This window comes from Prunus mume, linkage group LG2 (genome assembly GCF_029339155.1).
Source record: "Prunus mume cultivar Tortuosa linkage group LG2, ASM2933915v1, whole genome shotgun sequence".
In the NCBI taxonomy this organism is placed as follows: domain Eukaryota; kingdom Viridiplantae; phylum Streptophyta; class Magnoliopsida; order Rosales; family Rosaceae; genus Prunus; species Prunus mume.
Genome location: NC_142699.1, coordinates 22,208,547 through 22,220,848, shown reverse-complemented (window position 1 = coordinate 22,220,848; position 12,302 = coordinate 22,208,547). Strand labels below are relative to the sequence as shown.

Below are 12,302 nucleotides of genomic sequence, written 5' to 3'. Positions count from 1 at the left end.
ACATGGGAAAGTATAAAGGAAAGTGAAGCCCTCCTCTTAACTTGGGTTTTGTTTTCCCTCCTCATGGGAAAGTTTGAGAAAATGAGCCAACATTCAGTACACAATTTTCATGACTATTTTGTCCCTATGAACAATTTAGAATTACAACATATCATTAAATGCATTCTTTTTTTATTTGATTTAATATGGGTATAATTGGAAAATTATACAAACTTTGTTTTTCATTCCTACTCAAAACAAACATGGGAAATGAAACAAAGTGAAATCTCCCGTTTACTTTCCCGACATTACCAAACGTGGGAAAAGAATCTTTCATTCCCATTCATTGAGAAATGACATGGGAAGTGATTTCCCCTCAAATCCATTCCATGAACCAAACGGGGCCTAAGTCCTTAGGCCATTTCCAGTCATAAGGCTAAATGTAGTCAATTGCTCTAAATTTAGCCCTCCAAAATATTAATTTTTTAAAGAATAGTGTAGGACTAAATTTTTTCATCTCCAGCCATGCAGGTCTATATTTAACGGTCATTCATATTTTATTATTTTGAGAAAAACTGTGGTACAACACTCATACATTCCACTATACTATGTATTGTTCAATTTAATTAAACTACTATTTATAGACAATATTCCACTATGCTATCTTCGGAGACTTATGAAAGACTTGCAAAGATGTTCATCTTCCACTCGTGACCAATAAGAGAATAAATTTATAGGAAATGTTTGGATGAAATGAGTGTGAAAAATTTTGACAAAAAGAAAGAGTGTGGAAAGTTGTGAATAAGTACAGAATGTGATTGAACTTGTAAGAAATGTGGAACGAAAACAAGTAACGTTTCAAATCCAATTATATATATATATAAACAAAACAGATTTAAATACATTTTAAAATGTTATTAAAAAAAACTAAAGGCTAGCTAATGTCAGCACGACTTTAATATTATCCTTTGGATATTCAATCGCACGAGATGTTACGTGCTCATGCCCACTCGTGATACTTTCTCTTCTTGAAAACCACATGCACTAGGCCCACACAAAAATTTGACATGGGCTATAGCTGTGCTACAAGTGGCCTAGTTAGAGGGCTAAATGGCTAAATGTGGCCCTCCAAAATTTGGCTAAATTTTTTTTAGCCCATGGCTAGATATGGATTTTGCATTATTTTAGAGCTATATTTGGCATATGGCCCATAGCTAGAGATGGCCTTAGAAGTCATTTTACAAATGGATAATTTTATTTTTAAATTTTTTAAGATAAGGTGGATGAAGAAATAGGACAATGGTGAAAATAGTAGCACTCTTTTTTTTAATAGAAAAGTTTTTTTAGGTCCATTTTAATCGAAAATGAAGTTGTGGAGGCTTAAGAGATAGATTAATGGCAAATTGAATATAGCTTAACGACTTAGGGCTCGTTTGCGAGTAATTTTAGAAGGGCTAGAATCACTTATGGAGAGAACCATCTCTCACATGCTTCTCCATATAATCAATTTAAGTGATTTTAAGCGATTCTGGGGAAAACACTTCCTATATGCTTCTCCATAAAATCACTTAAACCATTTAGGGCCAGTTTGGCATTGTAATGCTGTGAAAAAAAATCGTTGTCAAATTTGCTGTGAGAGAAAGCAGTTTGGCGTTTAGTAAACTTTTTGTTAAAAGTGTTGTTGGTACTGATTCCCGCATAATCAGAAAATGAAAGCACTTCATTAGCTGTTTTCCCTTGTAACTTTCTCTCATAGCAATTTTGAATAATAAGTGATTTTCTCATAGTTTACCAAACGGGCTGGGCTTCCCAAATTTTTTTTAAAATCACTTATCACCCTAAATAAGTAATGTCAAACGGGCACTTAAAGTGATTATATAGTGAAGTAATTCTCCATTAAAATAATTATTAGCATATCTAGAATCACTCCCAAACGACCCCTTAATATCCTACAAAAGTGAAGGAGTTAGTAGATTCGATTGCATGTACGTATCTTTGACTTTCATTCAAAATTAATTGATGGAAATTATAAAGGCATTTTTGTAGAAATGTCACCTAAATTTATGCATCAGTTTCAATTTATCGCCTTAAAGAAAAATGTAAGAGAAATGTCATCTTAATTTTTCAAAATCCATGATTTGTCATCTGACTTCATCATTCAATTTTCCATTTATTCTTAAGGGTATTTTAGTCTTTCCATTTTCAAGGAAATAAAAAGAGAGAAAAAAGAGACCTCTCTTTCTCCTCCACCCCAACCCCACCCGCCCCCAAAACACACCGCACAAACCCATTCCCCCTCTTCTCTCTCTTTCTATGTCTCTCTGTCTCTCTCTGAACATGTATTAAAAAAAAAATTATGTTGTTTATTGAGCATGTCTGAAATTTTCAGATACATGATTTAAAACTACTTAACCTTCCCACCCAAAATCCAACCCATTTCTTGTCTTTATAGTTTCATTAACTTACCCCACTATATTTCTGGTGAAGGATCTAAAGTTTGTGTAATCACCATCTGTAGTCTAACGAATTGTTGGTTTGGTAGTTGTCCTTCCACAATTTTCAATATGTAAATGAAAAAAATACCAAAAAGAAAAACAAAGAAGAAAAAATGGATTCGGTTTGGGTGGACTAAGGGAATTTGTGTGTGGAGAGTAGGTGTTCCATGGTAGAGAGAGGAGGAAGGGGATGTGAAGAGGGAAGGAAGAATGGATTTCCAGGTGGGCGGGGTTGGTTGGAACCGTTAGTGGCTTATGGGGGATGGAGGAATTTTTATTTTTATTTTCAATTTTAATTGTTTAAAAGATATACAATTTGTTTTATAATGATTTTCAATTTTTACAATATCTTTGAAAATTGAAAAACTAAAGGGGTGTTTGGTATCCTATTCAAATAGGGAACTCAAAAACTTTGTTTTTTTCTTAAAAATAAGGAGTGCTTAAATCTATTTTTAAGATTCAAAAACTTGTTTGCTATGCAACTTGAAAACTGTTTTCAAATATTAAAAATTTGAGAACTTATGAGTTGTTAGAAAAACATATACTTTTTGTTTTTAATAATTAGGGTGTTTTTTAGTTGTTCTTGAGTTTGAGTTTTTAAAATTAGGGCTACCAAACAGGTTTTCTTTGTTTTTTACTCAAATTTTGTTTTTGAGTGCAAAAAGTTGGATTCAAGTTGAATACCAAACATGCCCAAAATACCCTTAAAATTGATGGGAAATTAGATAGTGTTAAAGTCAGATGACAAATCATGAATTTTAAAAAAATTAAGATTATATTTTTCTTAAATTTTTTTTAAGGTGATAAATTAAAAATGAGGTAAAAATTCAGGTAAAAAATCCAATTATAAAATGTGAAGCTTTGAGCCTAAGACAATTATCGTTGACTTATATTCATGCTTCGCAAGAAACAAAAACCATCCGACTCTTTTAGTTTGTAATGCCACATAAACGAAGTAATTAATGCATCATCTCTCAATATCAATCAGGTCGGTTGATGGACTATAATTTTTTTCACATGAAATTGCTTTTTTGGTCGGATTTTGACTTGAATCTTCCATACCATATCTACATCTGAAGTGCCCCAAGATTACCATATTTAGATTCCTATCATTCATTGGGGTCAAACTTTTCCGGTCTTCAATTTGACTTTAGTTTTGTTTAAGAAATATTAAGTTTGGTCCCGACACATGCATGGGGATGCATTAAACAAAACATGCGTATATAATCCCATGTGCCCCCAATGATGATGCATGTTGCACGTGCTAATTGATGATCACATTTTGAGCTCGAAATTAATTTAAGAAATCCATGTTCAATCCTTAACTGCATGATACCATTGCAATAAAATATAGAGATAGAAATGGGGGAAAACTCAGTGATATATTCAACTAACGATCACCATTTAAATCTATCCCAGATTTAGGGATGAGACTTTTATTTCTTGGAAAACTAGACCTGCGAGATCCCACACTGCAAACACAAAAGATAGACATAATTATGTTAGTGTGAAGAGCATTAAGAGGCTTGCGCCTAGAAGGTGTCGTAGCATATTTAGAAAGAGAGGAATGGGCCAATACTTGCATGGAGACCCTAATGTCTGCAAACTAGACCCAACAACAAATTTTCTGTTGAGATTAAAGTCTGATTTTTGACTTCGGATATCATTATAACATGTTGAGATGGCGTATGATGAGGTTTTGCTTTTTACTGAAAAAAACCAGAAAAAGTTGTTTATCATCTAGCTTTGGAAATGCCAAAGAGTTCTGATGAACAAGCTAAAGCCTCTAACATCTCTCACTACACTACACAACACAACACAACAAACTAAAAAATTTGTACCAGCAGGAAGGCATCAGGTGAGGGAAGGGGAAGAAAGGGTACGGGTGCTAATTCAATAGCTTGCTTTGTGATTCTAGATTCTAGTTGTAGCATACTGCGTGAGAGTAAAGGGATGCTGCTGAACTAATGGTGAGTTTCGTTTGGTAAAGTCTGTGGCGTCTTTCTAAATACATGCTTTCTGCATCGTTCAAAAATGCTGTCATATATCAGATCAAATTGAACTCCTGCTCTCTCTCTATTCACAATGAAGAATATGTGATCAGCTTCCACAATCTTGTAGTACCTGCATTAATTAATCAATGCGATCAGCTTCCAACTTATCTTTTTCCTCACAGAGAAACAAGGAAGAATCGGCAGGGATGCTCAAACAAGAGGCATTACTAACCAGATGCCTGGTTGCAAGGGGTGGCAATCTGAATCATCTTTCACGAAACAGCTCGGGTGTTCAACTGGTATAAGAGGGTGAGTCATGGAGATGGTATTGAGAGCTCCATCATTGTCCTGCCAATCCTCATCCCTGCACATACATTATTCACACAAGGCTTGAGTAACCACATGCAAAATATGGATTGTGGTGAAACTACTGATGCTTAGAAAACCAAAGCATAATATGCACTTAAAAACACACCTGTAGCCTTTATAGGGGGAAGAGACATCAGGAGGGTGACGCCATTGGCTCATCTGCAATACTCTAATGAAGAGCAATGGGTGAATTCCAAATATGCTAGAAGGTACTGTGACACCCAATATCTTCTTTGTGCGCTTAGTGGCATAGCTGAAGTAGTATGTGTTGGGAAAGGAATGTAGATGGCTGTTGAGCCTTAAAGACCCTTGAATTGTAAGGTCCGGGAGGATCCAATCATCCAAAGCGAACGGGCCTGAGTTTCCCAACAGGCAATCAACAAGACCCCAAACACCCACTTTCCTCCATGAGATGTTAAAGTGATCAAACCCAAAGTTGTAATAAGCCTTCAGCCAGGGAATGTCAAGCCAATCATAAATGATCACTCCTATGCGGCATAACTGCAGCAGACATATAGGTTTCATGGTTCTTCCATCTTCTGGCCTGAGACATACGGAAACCACAGTAAGTATTTTAGCACTCAAAAGTCTTTCTGTTGAATAACAAAAGTTTATATTTTTTAAATCCGAAAAGATCAAGTACAATTTCACAATTCAACTCTTGTAGCATGCGACTGGTTGGCTTATGACACAATAAACTCCAAAGATGATGTGTGTTTGCCTCTTCAGAATGATATAAGTTAATGTAATTTAAGTTTTTGGTTACTTCGTTTCCACTTTTCTGTTGCATATGCTATTATGGCTTATTATAAACATAAAACAAAGAGACAAAAAAATATGAGGTCAGATAGAAGTTTCTATCTACTTAGCTCTTTTGACCACCCAAGTGTCTTATCAAGCATTGCATCCGTCACAGTTAAAATTTGCAATAATTTAGCTACACAGTTTTGAACATCTAGAATAAGCTCAAATGAAACTCACTGCATCCCATCCAAGTAGGTTCTTGTTGTCCCATTGAATGCTCCCGACAATGATGTTAAGCTTAATACCCAATTCTCATTGGTGCTCTCATACCCCTTGAAAGCCTGAAAACAAAAGGAAACATTTCAGTCAATATTCAAAACTACTGTCTAAACCAATTTCATAGCTTCTTCATTAATTTGGTGATGCAATTTGGACTAACCTTATCAGCAAGCATTTGCTGCAACACACGAACGACCTGTGCTCCGGCAGAATGCCCAACAAAGTGAATAGGATGGTCCTCATCCCATTCAGGGTAGTGCCCTGCATCCCAGTTACAACAAACCATGAGACACTTGCTATGACTATGAGGCTTACAACACAAACAATTTTCATCAAATAACAGAAGGGAAAAAATGAATGGGGAAAGCCAGAACCTTGCTCATAAAGACGACCGAACTGTGAATGCCCACAAGCCTTGCTGTGTTCTTCACCATAATCGACTCTCCCACCCTTCAAATAATAGAACAATTCACAAGCCCTGAAACCCCAAAACCCCCATAAAACCTGGCTAATATTGGATAAAAGAAAAGCCATGGATGAATTTCAAAGGAAAAGTCTTTGAGGCTCCGAGCACAAACCTATCATAAATGCTGGTTAGAGATCCCAAATCAGGCACGAGAACCCTTTCGTCTTTCTTCTCTGCCCCGGCGAAATACGATAAAGCTCCCAATCTCTGAAAACCAGAGGAAATGAAAAACCCAGTTACACAAAAAGGGAACAAAATCGATTAGAAAACCCAAAATGCTCCACTTGGTTAAGGAATCAAAACCCATTTGAGAAAAAAAGCAACATACCCCTTTGCCAAATCCAAATATTCCATGAACCAAAACTATAGGAGGTAGAGTTTCATTGGTTGATGTGTCTCTAGGCACCACCTCCTCTTTCACCTCAATGTTCATGTTAGGCTTAGAGAGCAATTCATTCAAAGCCTGCGATAGATCACCAGCCACAGCTGTGCTGAATATGTAAAACCCATAGAGCATATGAACGATACTGCTCACAATCAGCTCCGAAAACTGCAGTGCAGCTATCCATAATCTAATCATTTTGTCCAAACTGGAAAACATTTATCCGTTTTTGCTGCTTCTTCTTGTTCCTCCCAAAAACAGAGCCTTCTTCTTCTCCAACCCAGAAAACAAAAACAACCAAGAAGGCTCCTTCTTCTGCAGAATGAAAGCCTCAAGCTTTTTTAAATAGCTTGAAGCCCCCTTCTATGAAAAATCAATAGAAGGGGAAAAATCCCAAAACAAGGTCTATGGAACTCCGCGGGCCTTTGTTTTGTTATCCAACGAATGGGAAAAAAGAAAAGGAAAAACAGGAAAGGACTAATTTTTCTATGCTTGAGGTCTTGGGAAAAATGGGTTTTGGCTTCCTTCCCCTTTGCCAAATTGCCACCACAATTGTCTCGTTTCCCAACTATATTCGTCTCACGCGAGTCACAAGACCCACAACCAATCAAAAAGCCTTACTGTTTCATTCCTTATTTTGTCGTTTGGAGGCAGACAGCAAGAGAGGCCAGAAAAAGCAAAAGCTTGTAGGGGAGAGAGAGAGAGAGAGAGAGGGGGAGGCCTTGTTTGGTTTGGACTGGTGCAACGTGTCCTAGAGAAACTCGCTCCAAGAAATTATAAAAATCCAGGTGGAGCCCTCTAAGTGGACAGCAACATTTGCTCCTCTGATATAGGTAAAAATAAATAAAACAGGTAATATCTAATAATAAAGATTCTGATTTTTAGATAAGGTCTTTTGTTGTAACTTACCCTACAATTATGTACAACAAAATTATAGGCGTTTCTATTGAGGTCCAAGTGTGACTCTGTATGTGTGCGCACTGGAGCTAAAGGCTGGATAGGAAATTAGAAGCCCTATTCTATTTATCTAACTCCCAAAGTTGAAAGGTGCCCCTCTCTCTCTCTCTCTCTCTCTCTCACAGAGCGGACCAACCATAAACTGTATAATCTAATAACATTAATGTCGTCTTTAATTCAATACTCAAAAAAGACCCTTATTTTGAATCAACGCGTTTTCGAAACGTAAAACGTAAAGTGGACAACACATGAGAGACTCGTTTCATATTGATCTTGATGGTTCTATTAGTATTTATGATGGCCTAGAGTATGGGCATTTGGGCAACCACTTTTTGCAGCAAAGGATATTTGATTGATTGAAGGATTCAATTTGGCATTGACTATTTATGATTATTGTTGCCCACACACGTACGCATTTGCTAGCTACTAAGGCCATCTCCAGTCATGAGCTATATTCCAAATATAATCCTAAATTAATGCAAAACTCATCTCCAGCTATGGGCTAAATAAAATTTTGGCCAAATTTAAAGGGCTACATTTGGCCCTTTAGCCTCCAATCGGGCTAAATTCATAGTGGACCCCATTATATGCTTTTCAATCACCAAATATTAAAGCACTCCCCGACTTACTTTATTTAAAGCATTCTCAAAATAATAAAATATGAGGGACTTTAAAATATAGCCCTGCATGACTGGAGATAGAAAAATTTAGTCATGTACTATTTTTTAAAAAATTAATATTTTAAGGGACTAAATTTTTAATCCTGAACTACATTTAGCCTTGTGATTGAAGATGGCCTAACTTCTCTTAACCTCTTTACATACCGACCAAGTTTTGACTTGCAATTTTGACGGAATAACTGGGACGTATGTTGCACGTCTTATCTTATAAACGTGGTGGGGTTTCGAAAGAGTAAAGTAATGGTTTGGTGCACATGCAAATTCATTGCTGGCTAGGCCTATTGCTGGCTATGACTGTATTTTAGATAAATAAATAAACCGAGTTGGGCCCTGCGGCCAGCAGAGCAGACGTGAGAGACGTTGGTGGTGGGGGATGAGCCATCTGTCACACCGGCGCTGTTGTTTGTTTTCCAAAAGGGAACCGATTTGGATCATTTGATGCATACGCCACCAAAACTTGCTGTGAATCATGATTTGGTTTGTCTATCGACCGATTATAAGTTAATATCGTTCTTCACGTATCATCAATCAAATAATTAAAATCATTTTTAAAGTTTCGTTTTCATTGGAGCGTTGCACCAATACATCTGGCTATTGTTTGTTTGGTTTGATAACCCATGAGATTGCCCAAAAAGATACTAGTCTAATTTCGTGTTTGGCAGTGAAACTAAAATTTTGGATTGGATTGTTTAAAACAAAACAAAAAATTCATTATCCCCCTTAAATCAAAGCCTTATACCACAAAATTTAAAGATGAATAACATGACTCGAATTCATGAAATTATGATTTATTGATTAAATTTTGTGTTTGACATTCGAGTGTTAGGATCTTCTGACGGTGTTTCGCTATTGTGTTCAATATTTAAATACAACTTAATTCCATCGTATATGAAATTAGCATTATTTACTAAATTTAAATTACTGTGATAAAATCTTACCATCAATATGAAAATTCAGTTTTTAATATCTTTTTTCCTCTCACCAACTAACCAAATCAGAGCCACGAGTTACGAGAAGTTGTATTTATGAGTACTTGAGCGGTCCTCCTTTATCGAGAGAGATTGAGCAGCTAATAATTTCTTTTTCTTTTTTTTTTTGGGTCGCAAAATTTAAAATTTGAATTACCAGAAACAGATACGGGGAAAGCGACGGCGGGTCTGCTTTTGTGATACGCGGGCCGCGTGAAAGTCCCGCTCCAAATCTGATAGTCGGAAAGTAAAGAGCCGCCAGAGAAGAAGAATCCACTTTATCCTAGAAACTTCCAGCGCCTCATTTACCAGGTTAATCACGTGACGCAATTCATGATTAAAAAATTGCTAATCCAATTTCCAGAACGTCGTCGTCTCAAGTCAATGATTCTAGAAAATACAACAGTACGGCCCAAAATTGCTCCTACTTAGTCCACCACGTGGGAGGCCCAAATTACAATCCAAGCCCAAAATTAACTTCCCGATTCATTTTCATTTTCTTGTTCAGCAAAACCCCTCACTGTCACTCTCCTCGCTCTCGCAAAACCCTAATTTCAGAGATCCAATGGCGCTGCAACAGTTTGGGCGCACTAAGAGCGTGACGAAGCGGTCGACTAAGTATGTGGAGCAAGCTCTGTACTTGAGGCTGTTCAAGGATGGTGGCTCCGAGGTGAGCGTTCGTCAGCAGCTCAACGAAGTCCTCAAGAGTCGCAAGCGAGTTTACAAATGGGAGGTCGGCGACACCCTCAAGAAGCTTCGCGAACGCAAGCTCTACTACCCCGCTCTCAAGGTCCGCAATTCCAAGTTCTAAAGTTTTTACTGGTTATGATTTGCCACGTTTTTTGTTCTTCACAAAAGTTCCTCAAATTATGAATTTAGATAGCATTGTTTCTAGCTACTTGATTTGTAGAACTTAGGTAATTCACATATTCTGGAAAGTAGAGGTAGATTTATGCAGAGCTTATGTGATTGATTATTCTTTAATGTGTATGGTTTTCACAATTTAATAAAATGGTTGGAAGTGTCATTTGTAAATTGGATAGTATTTTTCAAGAAATGTGAGATCTTTCTCTCTGTCTTGAGGTTAGAATGTAAGAATATTTGTCTAATCGCCAATGTCAGCTTACCCATGTGTGTATTTGTCAATTCTTTATATAACATTTTGTTTTGTTGTAAATTATTCTCGATTGTTGCTACTTCGAATTTATTCAGACAAGTACCTCTTGTTGGCTTTTTTACCATATTTTTCTTTTCGGAAGGTTGTATGGTATATGGGAGGAAGTAGGTTGATATTACTATAAATTGAAGCTTAATCCTGTAACAGTTTCGTATGTTAAATGTTATGTTTCCTTGTTTTCCCTGTTTCTAATCTGAACTGGAAGAGATAGATGCTAAGTGTGTTTCACATTACAGCTCTCGGAGGCTATGGATAGAAGAGGAATGAACAAGACAGTCAGTGATCAGGCAATACATCTTGATCTTATAGCTAAAACCCGAGATATTCCTGCTGCAGAAAATTATTTCATTGATCTTCCTGAAGCAGCAAAGACCCATCACTCATATGGTGCCCTGCTCAATTGTTACTGTAAGGAATTGATGACCGAAAAAGCTGAAGCACTCATGGAAAAGATGAAGGCACTTAACCTTTCTTTAACCTCCATGCCTTATAACAGCCTTATGACCCTTTACTCAAAAACTGGGCATCCAGAAAAGATCCCAGCCATCATTCAAGAAATGAAGGCTGGCAGTGTCATGCTCGATTCCTGTTCTTACAATGTCTGGATGCGTGCTCTTGCTGCTGTCAATGATATTTCTGGGGTTGAAAGGGTTATTGATGAGATGAAGAGGGATGGTCGAGTTTCCAGTGATTGGACCACGTATAGCAACTTAGCTTCGATTTATGTTGAGGCTGGCATGTTTGAGAAGGCAGAAAAGACACTTAATGAATTGGAGAAAAAAAATGCACGCCGAGATCTTTTGGCTTACCAATTCCTTATTACATTGTACGGTAAAACGGGGAATCTGCGTGAAGTTTATCGGGTATGGCGTTCCTTGAGGCTGGCTTTCCCTAAAACTGCAAATATAAGTTATCTGAATATGATCCAGGTTTTGGTTAACTTGAATGATCTACCAGGTGCAGAGAAATGTTTCAGGGAATGGGAATCGCGGTGCTCAACCTATGATATTCGAGTAGCAAATGTTTTGATTGGAGCTTATGCTAAAGAGGGTATGCTAGAGAAGGCTAAGGAGCTCAAGGAGCAGGCCCGTAGGAGAGGAGCCAAGCCTAATGCAAAAACTTGGGAGATCTTTCTGGATTATTATTTGGAGACTGGAGAATATCAGTTGGCTGTTGATTGTGTTGCCAATGCGACATCCATTGGTAGAGGGGATGGTGGGAAGTGGATTCCATCACGTAAGATTGTCAAAACCTTGATGGAGCATTTTGAGCAAGAGAAGGATGTTGATGGGGCAGAAGGTTTCCTGGAGATTTTGAAGAAGTCTGTAGATTCCCTAGGGGTTGAGGTGTTTGAGTCATTGATTAGAACTTATGCTGCGGCTGGAAGAACAACACCTTCAATGCATGCTCGGTTGAAAATGGAGAAATTGGAGGTGGGCGAAGCCAGTAAAAAGTTGCTTGAGGCCGTATGTGTGGAATGAGTTTTGTTGGTCTCCCATATGCATTTCTTCAGAATTTGAATTTCTAGGAAACGAGTTTGAACGGTCTTGGGGGGGTTTTTGTTCCCACAATAAAATTTTCCTTTCTACACCGTAACAAGTAATCGAAGGATTATTGTTGTAATTCGATACTTGGTCAATTCATAGTTTATTATGTGTTTAACAGTTCCAAAGTGGTCTCTGCGAATCAAAATGTTTAGCGGCCCAGGGGCCAATCAAACTCTACTTTCATCCTCTGTTTGGACGAAGTAATTGAAAATTACATAGAATTCTAAAATGACGGAACTTAGATTTTCATCGTTTCAATTTCTGG

The 12,302-nt window shown here is 37.3% G+C and overlaps 2 protein-coding genes across 2 annotated transcripts; one reads left to right on the top strand and one right to left on the bottom strand.

Moving 5' to 3' along the window:
- Positions 1 to 4,156: 4,156 nt before the first annotated feature.
- Positions 4,157 to 7,354, bottom strand: LOC103321819 (uncharacterized). Its single transcript, XM_008223657.3, has 8 exons — positions 6,655 to 7,354; positions 6,439 to 6,533; positions 6,235 to 6,338; positions 6,021 to 6,121; positions 5,819 to 5,922; positions 4,944 to 5,381; positions 4,701 to 4,832; positions 4,157 to 4,598 (listed from the first exon to the last, which is right to left on the bottom strand). Exons 1-8 carry the CDS (start codon positions 6,925 to 6,927, stop codon positions 4,439 to 4,441), a joined length of 1,407 nt encoding a protein of 468 aa, XP_008221879.2. The 5' UTR covers positions 6,928 to 7,354; the 3' UTR covers positions 4,157 to 4,438.
- Positions 7,355 to 9,784: 2,430 nt separating this feature from the next.
- Positions 9,785 to 12,302, top strand: LOC103321818 (Tetratricopeptide repeat (TPR)-like superfamily protein). The gene is made up of 2 exons (XM_008223656.3): positions 9,785 to 10,103; positions 10,727 to 12,302. Exons 1-2 carry the CDS (start codon positions 9,879 to 9,881, stop codon positions 11,969 to 11,971), a joined length of 1,470 nt encoding a protein of 489 aa, XP_008221878.3. The 5' UTR covers positions 9,785 to 9,878; the 3' UTR covers positions 11,972 to 12,302.